Source organism: Balearica regulorum, chromosome 14 (genome assembly GCF_011004875.1).
Source record: "Balearica regulorum gibbericeps isolate bBalReg1 chromosome 14, bBalReg1.pri, whole genome shotgun sequence".
Lineage (NCBI taxonomy): Eukaryota > Metazoa > Chordata > Aves > Gruiformes > Gruidae > Balearica > Balearica regulorum.
Window position 1 is genome coordinate 4,382,857 of NC_046197.1, and position 16,426 is coordinate 4,399,282.

A 16,426-nucleotide genomic window follows, 5' to 3' on the forward strand; every position below is an offset into this window, starting at 1 on the left:
AATGACTTCTAGCAGGAACGCGTAATAACGAGAGGTTTTCTCTTGCTCTACTCTTCTCACCAGTACCCCTCCAAGAATGGATAATTCTGGCTCATGGCAGGTTGAGGACAGCATGAAACAGAATTCATGCAAGAACCCAAACTACCAACCTTATTGACAATTATATCACTGCTTCATTTTGCAAACATTCAAAGAAAAGACATGCCAATACATTAGACTGTCTTAGCAGACTATACTGTAGAATGACAAAACCTGAGAAAAGTTTCCTCTGATACTGATAAGTAGCCATGATCACAACTGATACCAGATTTTCTCAGAGGAGTACCCAGCTCATTAGATCTCAACCTACATTCTTTCTCCACCTGCAGTTTTTTGCACCGTAAGTAGGGAGCTTATGGGAAATGTCATTCTCTGCATATATCCTGCCAAAGTCAATAAGCATAATTTCAGTCTCCCCAGCAGTTACTGTCAGCCAATTTCTTGTAATTCAGTCTCTAAACTGCCATAATTCAATTCCCTCACACTGAAAATGTTTTTCTAAACCAGCAGTTGGAAAGAGATACAGCAAGGTATATTCAGCTAAGTACACAAAATACATCTCATGAGGATGAAATACACTGCCACTAGCATTTCTGATGTCATTCACTGGCTTGAAGGAACACAGCTGAAAAAAGCCTCAAGATGCAGATTTTAAATTCCAGCCCTGTTACCATGATAAGATCTGGCACAATCTTTCCACACAGGTTTCAGTATTTCCGTAGGAAACCCAGAAGCCATAGGAGAATGTATTTCAGCAAGAACCTGGCATGGTGTCTTCTCTCACTGTCTCCCAATATATCCAGAAGGTCTGTGATTAAGCGAGAGTAGCAATTGACTCCTTACATTTACTGAATACTCCCACATACCGAAGTGGCAAAAACCCCCTTAAGTTACGGACATCCTGAAGATCACAACTGAAAACACGATGCTTACAAGGCATTATGTATAGCTGCAGCATAGCAGACTGCTAAGTATTTTTGGACTCAGCTTTGCCATGTCATTCTTCTTGCTTTGAAGTGATAGATTAATTTAAAATACAGAATACAGAAACCAACTGAAAGCAAAGAGGCTGCAGCAAGTCCACTCAAAAGTTGTTTTTTTAAACTAAATAAGGATGAAAACTCAAGTGGAGACGTCAGCCTTCAGCAAGTCCTTTATTCTGTTTTTAAATGGTTTAGGATAGAAATAGTCTTTTATTTCTGGAATTCAAAGCTCTTATATTCTACTTATCTGTAGTTCAAAAAGGAAATAGCTCTTAATGTACAAAAGCAGTATTACCCCCATAGTCTTCCTTTCATATTCACCTAACAGCTCCAATATGAAGAGCGTATCACACCCTCCAAGTGGACAGGAATGGAAGAAACACTCCATCAAATACTAAGACACGCATAGATACAAAGTAAATATAGCTATATTTTTAAAAACACTTAATGAAGTAACTTTTTACTTGAGGAATTCAGAACAAATCTGTCCAGAAAATTAAAGTATATAAACCTATACACAAAATACATAATACTCTTTTTTGAGTAACAATGTTCACTCTAGTTAGAGTTTGCACATCCATTTTAACAAGGAAGGCTAACAGCAGAGTCATGGAACACCAACAACATTTATTTTCCACCAGTTGTCCATACAGGCCTAATGCTGGTCTTGTCTCTTTGCCCCTAGTATCCTCCGGGCCTTCTCACTGGACACGACAAGACAAATCGCAGTTGTTCTAGTCCTATTCTCAACAGGTTCACTGAGAGCCAATTCTGACCTATAAATCATACTTTCAGGTCAGACAGGAGCTCTTCAGGAAGATACAACGCTCTACCTCTCACCCAGGCTTAAACTGTGCTGTTAATGCAGTGGCCCACATATTTCAAATGGAATCACAGTGTCTCGTATTAAGACTTCATCCAAGATTCCTGTATTCCCACCTAGAGCACACTGCTGTACTAGTCAGTTTCTCTAGAAAAAGCAAAATTGTCTTCAATTTTCAAGCTATATGTTAGATTGACCAACACTTATTCATAAATACACACAATGGAAAAATTACACAAACTTGAGGTAGATGGTGTCATATGATCAGGCATTCCCAATATACATAGTTACTATAGGAAAATATATTAATTTTATTATGATGTTCTCAAAATCCAGAAGCACAGCAAGGAAAACAGTAGTGTTCTGTAAAACTTGAGAACACTGATAGAGAAGATTACAAAATTTTTCCTGTTACATACTTAAAGTCTTCCTGCACACTGCATGGATATCTTTCTCAAGGCACACAACCATCCTCGCTAACCTTTCACGAACGACTAACACTCAACAAAGCATGCAATATCATTTTGCTAGTGTTTGATTTTCAGTTTGAGTGGAGCACATACATTCAAATCAAAGAGTTTTGTAGCTCACAAATGACAGAAGAATCATGTTCAGTGTATGAAAGTCTAGGCAAATATTATGTTTCTTTTTCCTAAAAGAGGAGCTTAACTTATAGGAAGATAAAATAATTCCAATAAGGAGATAAATGGTTTCCATTTGTCTGAATCAGTATGATTGAAACTAAAGGTATCTTTTCTCTGTATGCAATGGAATAGAATTCAAACTGAATAATTCATTGCCAAAATTAAAACAAATGGAAATATTTCACAACCACAGTCCGGGCCCTTATTGTTTATCCCTCACTATGCAGGTTTGTGGCTTCAGTTGGATACTTACTTAACTGCACTGTGATGCATTTTAAAAGGTGAAAGTTATCACTGCATGTCACAGGCAGCATATAAATGTAAAGAATCCTACAGATCTACACGTAACGCAAGATGCCCATATTGAACGAACTCCTGAAAATATTTCTGTGAGCCAAGCACTGAAAAGGGAATTCTGTAACGAAATTAATTCTGTGCCATCATTTTTTGTCTCATCATCATGAGACACTTTAGATAGTTTTGGTCTCTTCATCTTCTGTCTAGAAAAGATGCAGACTACCTATGTTCAGAAATAAACAGGAGCGGTAAACACCGTAAAGGAAGAAGAAACTCAGCACATATATTACGAAGGAAGGTTAACCCTCTGGAAGTCTAAGGGGGTAAAAATCACACTTTTCACCTTTTTCCTCACCTGCACTAAGATTTTGAGTGAATAAGCCCAAAATTTCAGACAACAAACATAGGAGATCGACAGATGTTGCTACTTTTGGTTACTGTTGATACTCTACTGGAAAAAAACAACAGACACTATGAAGTAGGACTGAAATATCAAGGAGGATAGCAGACTAGCAGGAAAAAAAAATAAAGCAACTCCCCCCCTCTCGCACACACCCAATATATGGAGAAAAATCTTTTCTTAATATGAGCAGCTGACATCTGAAGAATAGCCAGAGCTCAGAAGTGTGAGGTAAGGTAGGGCACAGCACAAAGGTGGCCCAAACCACCTATTAAATACACGGCATATGTTTCCTATAGCAGTCTCACAAAAAAGACGCAGAGAAGAAAGGTGGTGGGGAGTGGCAAACTGTGACCACAGGAACCACAGAAGTGTTGCCTAAAGTTTGCTACTCGGGAAAAATACTAAGTTTGGTTGTTACAACAGGCATAGTTGTTGTAACTAAACAACCAAAGAGAAAGTTCAAAAGGTAAGTTTCATGAACAAATACATCTGTAATCAACCCACTAAGGCCTGCAATGCAGCATGCTCTCTCATACGCCCACCGATGTGCATATCTGCCTATGCACAGGCTACCTATACATCTACATGTAGACATAGATATCTTAAGATTTTATAAAGCCTGGATATAAACTTAGAGTAATCTAAGGTGTAATACGTTTGCATACGTTTACACAAACATCAAGTGCTTCCCAGCATTTTTTCAACTACCAAGAAAATACTAGAATACCAGATTTGTATGGAAAGAGCACTGAAATTGTGTTATGAACCAGCTATTTGGACACTTTCCAGCTCACCAACCTGTCACGTTGGGTAAGTTCCATCTCCCTGTAGGCATTTCTTCAAGAGAAATTTCTCAGTTTTAAGTACACTTGTCTTTGCAAACTAACACTGCAAAAAAACCCAACATCCAACTTATGTTATATATTTATGTGACTGAATTCATTCACTTAAGAGAAAAACAGGTATTGTATCTTATGTCCTGTATTAACAATTTACAACATATGCTCCAAAAGAAATACTGAGATAAAAACGTTTTCTAATCCATGAAATCTTTTGTTCTGAAACAGTCAATGGAATGTATCATGTCTTCAAAGGAGATGAACTTTTATTTTTATTAGAGTATAATAAAGGAATTTCAAGTGCCATAGTTCTGAAAATTATGTTCAGAAATAAGATCATCATTATTTTATCTTTCAGTGCATCTTCAGCACTTCATGCAGAATGGCATTGCATCACCTCAAAGTATTGCCAAGCCACACTCAATTCATTCCTAAAACTTGCTTAGCTAAGTCCATTTTTCTGCTACAGTAAATATTGCAGCATCTTCTCTACCCAGTCTCACCAATCTGAAGTAATTTTCAAATCTTGCTGTAATATTAGTCAGAGAGATAAAATGCTATCTCTTCCATCACTGAAATGTTCCCTTTCTGAAGTCAGAAGCTTACATCCTACCCCGTATTATTGTCTGTATTAGACCCTTCTCTCCCTTCACCTTGATCCCACCCTGAGGTGGTTCACAAAACCTGCTAGCAGGATTTGTAAAAATGTTCATGCTGCCTTCTTAGGTCCTCATTTCTTAGGAGCTCAGGCAAAGTTCATTCAGTGTTACCAAAACCACTGCAGCAGGGAACATCTGAGCATGTACAGTAATACACACAGAACTCTTCTGGGGCAGTGCACACAATCAGAACATAGTATTCTGTGTACTGGCCAATGAGAACAAGTAAGAGAAGAATACTACACAAGGCCACCTGTGCACTGGAGAAAGCTCCAGATACCAAACTATGCTATGCAAATTATTTCATCTCTTAAAATAAACACATTTACCTCCATAAATAGCTTTTTGCCTTATTCTGTGGAACCCAAAGCAATAAGACTCCTTGTTGTGATCAACGATTGTCCCCTGTACATAGAGGTCACTTATAAAATCTCTCTTAGCAGCTTCATCTTTCCTTTTCTTTGCCAGCTTTTTTCCTATCATAATCAGCTGTAAATTTGCAGCTTTTTGGAGGGATTGTTTTTACTATATAGGCTTTGCTTCTCCCATCCATTTTCATCTGAAAATACTCCCTTCAGAAGCCTCCTTGCCATTCATCTCTAACTTTCAGTACATTTCCATTCATGTCCTTCTGCAAAAAGACTATCTAAAATCTGTTTGATAAACTTCTTCCTTCTAGTCTTAAAGGTTGTTGGTTTTTTTTCAAGAGAAAACCTTTTTGTTTCAGTGCCAGTAAGATTCTGGAAGAAAATTTTGTGAAATCATCAAGATTTGCATACCAAGACACTCACTACATGACAGACTGTCCTTGCTCTATGGTTTTTGCTAGCAGCAAATACTTGTGATCGCCATGTGCTGCCTCTGAATGTTAGCTTCATAAAAGGAAGAACTTGAGTCTCATTTGAGTCTTTGACATCCTCAACAAGTTTTTGGACATTTGCAAGTTGAAGAAAAGTCATGATTGGAAAATAATTAGACTATAGTGTTTCACGTTAACATTAGCACATAAAGCTAGTGACTGTCTCTGTTCAGTAGATACTGTTTATACTGTTTATACATTCAAAAGGCAAGGAAAAGGCGATATAGTTTAAAGCGTTTAACTAAGCTGTCAGAAAGATACTATATAAATCTTCTGAACATTAAAACCTTCCCATTTCAGCATTTTGCCATTTTGAAGTTAAGCCTGAAGCTCTAACTGAATAAATATACCCACCTTTTTAAAGATTAAATTAGCTGAGGTATTGTGAATAAAACCACTACAGAAACATAAAACTTCACACTATATTTAAAGAGGCCACATCAAGGAAAATAAAGCTGTACTTGGCTGGATTTTGCAGGGTTTGGGAACGTGCACTATTTTGCCTGTAAAGGCAGATGCACTGGCTTTTTATGCATGATTATTAAAAAGTGAAGCTTTCATGTACAGCAATACAAAAGGAGGCCAAAAAAGTTATCTCTGACTTTGCCATTTATTTCTTTTCACACTTCCTTTATGTTTTCTAAAAGCTCCAAGAAACTCACCCTGTTTCTACTTATGTTATAAAGATACCACCTGACAACAGAGCTTTTTTCACCAGACCATCTGTCCTGGCCAGAAAGAAATAAATTTGAGTCAGCAGAAATCTGTGGCTGCATCTGCAATGCTTGACTGGACCCTCAATGATCCAGTGGGAGCTCATACAGGTACCTCTTTGCCCAGGTGTTAGGCATAAAACCAGGGTACACAGATAGAAACAAACAGTCATCTGTTTGACCGTGTCGAAATGAGGGCCAGTAACGCAGAGGATATTTGGCAGCACAGATGCAAACAGGGAAGTAAAAAAAAACCTACAAGATTTACTTGGAGGACTCTCACAATCCATTCTTACATTATTAGCAGGGCAAGTACTACACAAGTCAATTGCAATAGTTAAATCCAAGAAACAAACCAAAGCAAATCATAGAAACAGCTGTACTTCAACATCATCATAATGAATAAAGGAAATCTTGAAAGATAAAAGAAACATCTATGCAATTTTCAAGATAGGATACCCTAATAAAAATCTGGGGGACAAAGTTCAGTTTGCTACTATTAACAACTTAAAATAATTGAACTGCTAATTATGTCTGTATCCTAAAGAATATAACTGGTACATCAGGTAACTGCAAAGTGGGGTATGTTTTTGTCTGTCTTTTGTCACAAACCCTTTTGACAACCAGTAAAAATGTTCTCAGATATGACAGAAATTAACAGTACTGTCCCAGCAAATTCTGGAGCAAAGCTTTCCAGCAGAATTGTTACACTGACCTGAACAGCAGGCTCTGTACCCCAGTGGCTAATAGCATCCAGCTGAAGAGATATTCAGTGGTCTGGGCCCAAGATATCCAGTCATTGCATATGATGATGATCATAGTTTACAACTTCATTTCTTATGTGCAGTTCAGCCCTTCACAGGGGTTCTTTGAGACTGATCTGGACTTTTAAAGGACTGCCACAAACATTAAATTAATTTCAGTTACGTCCAATGTGGAAACTGTTATACTGTGAAACTAATCGGTGAAAGTGCCAGATGAAAGACAGAACCTAATTGCAGTGTTCCTATTACAGCTACAGCTGTTCATTGAACATTAGAATTAAATGCCAGCTTTTTCAAATGCAGACATGGCACCAACTCCAGACCTATAGATTTGTGGTAAAACCAAGAACAGCAATTTAACAACTCCATAGTCTGGAAATGTTCCATCACTAATTCAGATTGGGGAAGCCTAGGGAGTTGTCAGGACACTCATGAAATGAGTGGAGCGGAACAATGCTACAGATGATGTACAAACATGTAACTGGATGTGGAATGGTTCAGATAGCAAGAATAGCTGAGATGTTAGTTTAAATTAACCTGATAAATATCCAAACCAAACTCTGACTCAAAATAAGTCTATGATAACGTTAGAGAATAACCTGCAACATGAGACAATGCAGGAAAAAATGCAGAGAAAACTATTCAGAAGCAGTTTGATCTTATTTTCCCCTCCTAAAATGAAAACTTCAATTACAACTTTTATTTTTCCCCAAAACATTAACCTAGCAGTATGTACTGATAAGGTTATCTAAAAAAAAAAATAAAATAAAATTAAAAAAAAAATCTATCCCTGATTAATTCAACAGTGAAAATGAATGTTTCAAAAATACTTAATAGACATTTTACGAGGAGGAGAACACAGGAATGTTTTAATGAGGCAAAAGGGTAGAAGATTTCAATTAAGTATCAGCCTTAATTAATCAATCTTTAAACCTACTCACATCATGACAATGCCACACATAGCTTAGACAATGGTATTATCATTCTAGTCCAGATTCTCAAAATCCCCCAATAACCTGATGCTACTATACAAAACCCTCCTATAAACATGAAGGTTACCTTAAATTAAAGGTGAAACTATTAAAAACCATTCTGCAGTCCACCAGACTGTGATGAATTCCTTTCTCGCTTTACTGAACTTGGACGTTTGCAGAAAATAGGACTGTAAACTCCATTGAGGTTTTTTAGGTTATAAAAATGTAAGATGTTCATTATAATTCATCCTACAATGACTTACTGTGATTATTGCTTTAGAGGTTACCTTTGAGACAATACTGAACAAAGAAAAATTTGGATAGCAACATTAAGAATTTTGACAGTTACAGACCCACTAAATCATTAAATTGCTTTACACTTTTAGATTTTAAAGATTGCTTCCACTCTGGATAGAGTATTTTTCATCCCAGTTGTAAGTTTTACATCTCAAAAGAAAAATACATAGCAATCTGTCTCATCATATTTTTGCCAACATGCATGTTCTAAAACTTGCGTCACACTGAAAAGAAGAAAGGAGGCAAAGCATCTAAACTTGACTCAGGTCTGCAGATGGAGGGAGAAGACAGACAGTTAAACTCAAACTGTTGTTTACATTTAGACTTGGGGACAAGGGGAGCCCAATGCAGTTCAGGTAAGGTTGTATTATTGTGACAAAAGGGCAGGAAAAGGAGAAAGGAGAGAAATTTTAACATCATCCAATTCCAATGGTCTCTTACAATTCCAGTCATCTCTAGTTCTTCGTGCTATCTGCTGATGTATATTTCACTGTAGTTTGCAGTGATTTCAGAAGCATATCTAAACTTATCCTCAACATCTCTCATCATGTTTAGGATAAAAGCCAACAGAAGTTTTACAAAAAGTAGAGATATGGCTAATTAAATAGCTTGGCCAACATCTATTGTCAAAGTTCCTGACAGAGATAGAACATGAAGATAACTGAAATCCAAACCAATGCACTTCAAGAATGAATTCATACTTGTTAATGAAAAAAGTTTCATTTCAGACACTGATTTTTCTTTTTAAGAGGCAATAGTCAGAGTTCAGCCAATAGTTTAGGAATACTGGAAAGATTTACAACATGAAGGGAAAGTGAGCATCGCACAAATTTCTTAGAAATTGAGTATCATGATTTTCCCACCTAGGAAGCAGTTTATTATCAAACACAAACCATATTTAAATAAATCAAGATGTCTCATTAAAACAGAAACGTCCATCTAGCTGCTTATCACAGAAAATATCTATTATACAGGATAAAACACAACTCAGTAAAGAAAACAACTCCGTCTGAATACATTATCTGACAGTTATTACAGCTCTGTCAACTATTGTTGTATCTATAATGCTTGAATTCCTCTGCTGTTTCATCTTTGGTAGATAGATCATCTGGAAGTGGCAAACGTTTAGAGTGAATCAGGAAGTTGAAAGTGCTGATGCTCAAAAGTACAAGGTAAATTAACTAGCCATCTTCCTGTTGAAGTCCCTCACAAAATGCTTTTAGCCTAGTGACTTCCTTTATTTATAGAAGAGGGTCTGTCCAAACTTCTTTTTCAAGAAATACAGGCTTTAACGCAACCATAAGAGAAAAGCAAAATACTACAAATGTATGTCACGCTTTCACTACAAGGAAAAACACCACCTCTTTTTGAGCAAACTAGTAAAATGGAAAATTAAGGTGTCAAACTGCAAATGAATGAGTTTGAAAACCATGTCAAATATGTACATGTTTCCACAAACTGCAGAAAACCCCCAGAATCACCAGATTTGCACATCTGCATTCTTCCAAAATCCCCACTGCCCTTTGCTACATGCTTTTTCACTTCATGCAGTTTCCCTTAATCTCCACTTATCCTTACCAGCTGCACTCCTCTACCCACAGCTTCAGACCTTAAACTGAAATAGGAACAAAAAAATATTTTTGATACTCTTCCAGATATCAGGAAGGTGGAAACAGGAAAGATGGTAGAATAATTTAAAAACAAAACAAACAAAACCACCTATCACTTGTGGTCAAATTTCCTCTGCCTGGATGGCTAACTAAATTGTGTGTGCATTTCTACAAACTCAAAAACACAATCTTGAGGTTGGAAAACCAGTTCCATTGTTGTTTGAGGTGGGAGGCTTTGCACTTTAGTCTTTCCCAGGCAATTCACTTATTACACCGGAGCTAGAATAAATTTGCACTGGACAGTAAATATCACCAGTAAGAAGTGTGTACGCAAAGCATGTTCAAACTTTTAAAAAAAAAAATCAAGATTTGCTTTAACAGTGTAAGCCAAGCATAAAAGAAAAAAAAAAAAAGATGATATCTATCAGTCAGATTCACATACTCAAAAAATTAAAAAGAGAAGCATGAAATATGCACCATTTAAAAATAACATTAACTATTAATAGTTAATAGGCCACTTGCTTCAAGAACCAATGAATAGACTGGAACAAATCCACAGAGCTAATTAAGCAAAACCACCAAGGCACAAGGTACTTCCGGAGGACTGGTGGGACAGGGAAGAAGAGGAAGAAGCTGGATAGCTGGATGCCAGATCACAGAACCCTAGTAGACATTAAATCCCAGTAAATTTCTCCTACCAAAACTGTTATTATTATTACAGGACATAAATGTAAAACTGACATATGCTTTTTGTTATGAGTGACATAAGTTAAATTAATACAGTGAAGGCATTTCTATAAAATAGATCCTTAGAATTTTTTATACGTCAGTCAATGTGAAATAACGAGCAAAACAAGACCTGTAAATTGCCGGGCCAGAAAAGAATAAGGATTGTAAGCGGGGCAAGGGAAAATGTTGTTTAAACTTGGTAATTGGTAATGTAACACTGATCTGTTAATCTAAACAGACACCTACAACTCATAGAAATTCACTAGTTTGGTTTTCAATCCAAATATTTGAGCATTCCTGTCTATATATTTTTCATTTTAGCTTGACTTAATATAAATAACAGCATCAAAACTTTCATTACAACATTTCATATGAAGCCCAGACCAGTGGATGCCAAGGTAGCTAAAAATCACACAGAATTAAAATAGCAATTTGCAAATTAGGAATGCAAGAATCTAGCTCACATGCATTCTATAGCCAAAGTAGAAAGCTTTCCTTAAACCCTTACGGCCTTTTTACTTTTATTTAAAACACAAAGGATTAGATTTCTAAAGCTTTCTGAATTTAATTGAGCAAGTACAACTTTTCAAGTAGTCCATCTGCCTGGAGCACAGCAGCTGTGATGGGAAGTGGAAAACACTACTGCAATACTTGGATAAATTTTCAAACATAACTGTAAAAAAGCCTCCAGTAATTAGTGGACAATATGAGAATTCAGAACTTACTTGGCACTGGAACTTTATTTGCAGAATGTTTGACTTTTTTATTGTGTATATTTGTTTTCAGTGAACAAGCAATACAGTGATTTAAGCAACTTCATGCTAGCATATCACGAAAGTAAAATTCAGTATTAATGTACATATTAGTTTCCTCGATATCTTACACAACATTTCTCACTGCAGTGAAATAATCTGGCATTCATTTTCTTCTAAAACTTAATAATAGAATAATATCACATCATAGTTTTGCTTAAATTATATTGCATTGCCCAAATGTTACATGAGGCTACATAACAGTCTGGTATATTCTGTAACAAGATCTTTCCCACTGCACTCATCAATTCTTGTAAATTGAATATGGTAGAGTTTGTGCAATGCTTAAATAAAAGCTACATTAAGATAATGGAAGTAGCAAGGCTAATGAAACCAGCAGTGAATTAACAGGGAACAGGATTAATAGTAAATTAACACTGTGCTGGGAATTCAGCTCCAGTCTTAAAAATCACTGTAATCCTAAAAGCAAACTATGTTCAATTATTAGAAATCCCACAGAATATTTCCCATATTTTGCACAAATTTCTCCTCTTATCCCTATTCTATTCTAGCAGCTGGTTTCAGATTTAGTGTAACTTATTAAAAATACAGAAAAGATATTTTATATACAGGTACATATAAGTGAGTTTTGAAGTTCAAGACTTAAAATCTGCTACTAGTCCAGCACTATTCATCATATACACTGAATTTTGGCTCAAACTACTCTGGAATGATTTGTGTAGGAGAATTCACATTTGAGAGGAAGTCTATGACACTGCTTATTTGGGTAAGAAACAGCAAAACCATGCTTGACACTGTAGAAACCTGGAGTGAGAAGTCCTGCCTAAAATGCATAGAAGTTAAACGTACATAATTTCAACAAGCTATATATGGCATAAACTCACCTATATGTCCTATCTCAGGAAGACATAACAAATCTAAATTTGTAACAGAAAGGTTGCCAATAAAATTCTATCCAAGGAACTTAAATTTTGACATAAAAACGTTCAAGCAAAAAGATCAGTCTTGGCCTATGTGATCACTAGTCATATGTGAAGCCTTCTACTCGTATGCCTGAAGCGCAAGACTTAGTTTTCACTTTTACTGTGTTTATATTTTCTTACTGCAGCTCTAGTACATGACATGATCATTAGCAATGCATTGTTATGTTTTTCCCATACCCTCTTGTGCCACCGGTCAACACATCATATTACGTAGGTTTGTATTCCAGGAGAGAGGAAACAATTCACTGCTCAAGCCTTCAATCTTAACTATCCATGTGTATGCTTGAGCACAAAGTTACGAACAAGCCATCCTGATACCAAATGCAGGGGACGCATCCATAATCTGCATTTGGAGCGACAATTCATTAGCTCTTCAAATTTCACTAATAATACTGTTTTTATAGGATAAATACAGAGAACTTAAAAATGGTCAATGCTCATTACACCTTAACCTATGAAAAAAATGTCTCTGTGGCAAACATTCTCATAATTGAAGCAGCAGCCCTGACAAATGGGTTGAAGCTTTACTTTTGGAGGTACAAAAAAGATCAGTGCTAATGTTACACTTGAAAGACTAAAATACTTGCAAGTAAAATTTTGATACCAGCTGGCTCCATAGTAAAATATGTTCTCTTTCCTCCAGTCTTCCTAATGTAATACACTGTCATTACGACTATATTATTGTCCTGGTTTTTAGACCACTTTTAGTGGTCACTCAAAGTGTTTAATGTTGTTTTTTCATTATGAGCTCTGGATAAACATGACAAACCCCAGCTTTACAGGCCAGTCTCCTGAATGCAAATTGAGCTGAACACTTTACATGTATGTGCAGCCGGTTTCAGTCTTGATCCCCAAATAATTGATACTGCATGGGAAAGATATCATCTCCCCAGAAAAGGTTCCATTTACATTAATCGCATTTTAAAATAAATTTATTTTTCCTTGACCAAGATTTGTACTCAAGACTGAACAGTTTGAAATGAGCAACTCAAAATTTTAAAAATTCTGAGTTTTGTTCAAACATCACCTTGTCTCCAAATTAAGAACTCACATTTGTATTGTTCAGTTTTTTGATATATCATCCATAACAAGATTTAATAGCCATTTTCAAATTTGAAGATGTAAGTTTTAAGATCTATATTTGGGACTAGATTCAGGCCTGCACATAAGTACTAATCACAAAGAGAAAACTACTACTCTGAATATTTTATATCCATTTTGGGGGTTTGTATTTCATATGAAGAAAACTATAGGCACTTCAAAATTATAAAACATTTTTCAGTTTCAATACAAGTATCTCACTGCCAAAGTTACAAAACCACTGGAGATGAAAAGTTGTCAGGAGACAGCAGAAGAAAATTGTAGTGTTTGGCAGTTTGTTCATCTACAACTGTTGTCTTTTTACTTTCAGGAAACATTTCCTGTTACTCTGCATTTGCTGGTTATTCAGTCTGGACCATTCTTTTGATGCCAAAGTATTTACAGAACTTCCCCAAATGAAACAGTCCCTTGGATATGAGTGGCCTTGTATTTGCATGAACTGAAGTAACAACTACACATCAGTAATTTCTCTCACTGAAATCCATTGGATGCTGTACTTTAGCCTGGTCAGAAGTGGTTACATTTTGCTTAACTGTCTGGGAAGATTAGTTTCATTTGCAACACTAAAAAGATGGCTGAAGAAGAAAAACTCTCTCTAAAGAAAGCAATTCAGTTTGGTATTAATGGATACATTCCATCAGTAAAGCTATGCATCAGAAATGAAAATGCCCCCAAAAGTTATGGTTGTTGTTTAGACAACATACAAATAAAACATATGTGACTGGTCCATCATAAAAAAGCTGGATCACTAATGGAGAGCTGACTGTCAAATAAGAGCCATCAAGAAAGCCACAGACTCAACCTTACCTTTAAATTAGTTCACTGTAAGCATATGGGGCTGTTGCAATTTTGTAATACAAAGATCACGTTAGCTTCAGAACACAAAGATTTCTGCATCCCCTAGCTACAAGAAATATTTCCTTAAATTTGGTATTTAATTTCTTTGTTTTAGTGTTTAGTCTAGTCAGCAATTAAATTTCAAAGAGCATCCCTGAAGAGAGCACATCAGTTAAAAGTATACATAACAACAACAAGAAGAATGAAAAGCTTAGCTTCTTCAACAGTTAGGTATTCATTTGCATCTTAGGAACAATCTTAACATACAGTTCAAATGACAAATGAAATGGGTCGCAAAGAAACACGTTACTTACAGACTTTAAATTGCGATTCAACAGCCCAGCAAAACATGAAAATGCGCCCAGTGCTATTGAAGAGGAACAGTCTGGATTCAGCTGATTTTATGAGACAGCCATACCACCGCAGGACCAAATCTCAGCAAGTTCGATTCAAGGACGATGGTGTGAACACAAAAACAGAGCTGGATACTAATCCTGCCCAAGATGGAGCATTCACGACTGGAAAAACAGAAATACTTAGGGATCACAATTTTTTGCTACATCAATCTCCATCTTTTCCAAGGGCTCAGAAGGGGCTTCGGAATATTGCCATACAAACATCTCCTAGCCTCAGGAAGCACTTCCCAGTTTTTAAAAAAAAAAAGCTGACAGTAAGCAAATCATTAACAGAAATGCCAACTGAGCCTGCAAACCCTATCCAAGTAAACGGCAATCTTTCTGAACAAGACATTACATCTGCAGATCTCTGTTACTTACGAATAACTAATCATTTGGAAGATGGATTTAGGAATAGTGAGGTGGATGGTCACTTAAGTCACAGACCATCAAAAGCACAAAGCAATGGACCTATCCACTCAGATGATTTCTCAGTATCGGAGAAGACAACTGTTTCTACACAGGTGCCTGAATACATACATGTGAGTTTTCCACAAGACAGCAACGTTTCCATGGATGCAGACACAACCATGAATTTAAGTAATTCACTGCATTCTTCTACTGTCATAAATAGCAATGAAAATAATGAAAACAGCACACTGTCATCTAATTCTGAAAAAGCATACCCTTGCCTAAGCAATTCTACTAACTGCAGTGAATGTAATCCTCATTCTGACTCTTGTGAAGCAGATTCTGAGTTACTTGTAGCCAGCAAAGATGCAAGCAGTAAAGAAACTACTCCATTATCACCTCCGTCAAATCACAGTTCATCTCCTTGTTTCCTCAGAGACTATCAACAGGCAGGAGAGCACAAAACAGATTCCAGCTGTGTGACATTAACAAATGATGACCACACAATAATGTCATTGACCAGCAGTAACGCGTCAAAATCTATTCTGTCATGTAATGCTGAAATCGAGAAAAATTCTACCCAGTCAGATGTTTCCCAATGCAACAGCTGTTTAGAAGGATTTCACATAAAGTCTTATCTGCCAAGGAATGAAATAAAACCACAAACCAACAAAGAGATTAGTGAAATAAATCAAATTCATTTGGCACATGGCGAACTCTGTGCCCTCCAAGGCAGGCTGCAATCTGTAGAGGAATCCTTGCAGTCGAACCAGGAGAAGATTAAAGTCCTTTTGAATGTAATCCAAGACCTGGAAAAATCCAGAGCCCTCAGTGAAGGGTATGGTGCATTTTAATATCAGTAATTCATCAGAAGTGCAAAGTAGATGTTAGCATTCTTTTAACCTCTGCTACTGAAAAAAAAAATCTTTCCTGCAATATTTAAAGATGAGTTTGCAAAACTGGTATCTTATGCCCTTTTTCTGGTATTTGTGCCTCAGCAGAGAAGCAAGTCTCTTCATAGTTTGCCTTTAGCTGTGACACTGCCTTTGCTAAACCCAGTGAGAGACAGAATTTAACAACTCCCTTTTTTATTTAGATTTATGGTGTCAGATACATAGCCTCTGACACTTGAGAGTTGGCAGCCTCCATCTAGCAAAAATCTGTATGCAGTAGAACAACAAAACCCAACAGTCCAATGTACTAATATAGTCTAATAGAAGCCTATGGCAAGCCAACTATCTCTTACTAGCAAGGTCAGCTATGCATTTAGTGCCAAAGCAGTCCTATTGCTGA

The 16,426-nt window shown here is 36.5% G+C and overlaps 2 protein-coding genes across 3 annotated transcripts in view; one reads left to right on the forward strand and one right to left on the reverse strand.

Moving 5' to 3' along the window:
• DOCK2 (dedicator of cytokinesis 2) overlaps positions 1-16,426 on the reverse strand; it is a 204,163-nt gene that overhangs the window by 93,242 nt on the left and 94,495 nt on the right. The gene's annotated exons all lie outside the window — the stretch shown is intronic.
• Positions 1-16,426, forward strand: part of INSYN2B (inhibitory synaptic factor family member 2B) — a 39,577-nt gene that overhangs the window by 14,067 nt on the left and 9,084 nt on the right. The window contains exons 1-2 of one of the 2 annotated variants that reach the window (XM_075766280.1): positions 9,405-9,466; positions 13,801-15,971. In XM_075766280.1, the coding sequence (XP_075622395.1) occupies positions 14,602-15,971 (1,370 nt within the window). In that variant the 5' untranslated portion in view covers positions 9,405-9,466; positions 13,801-14,601. Of the gene's footprint in view, positions 1-9,404; positions 9,467-13,800; positions 15,972-16,426 lie in introns of those variants that run through there. The other variant, XM_010304387.2, reaches the window with a different exon arrangement.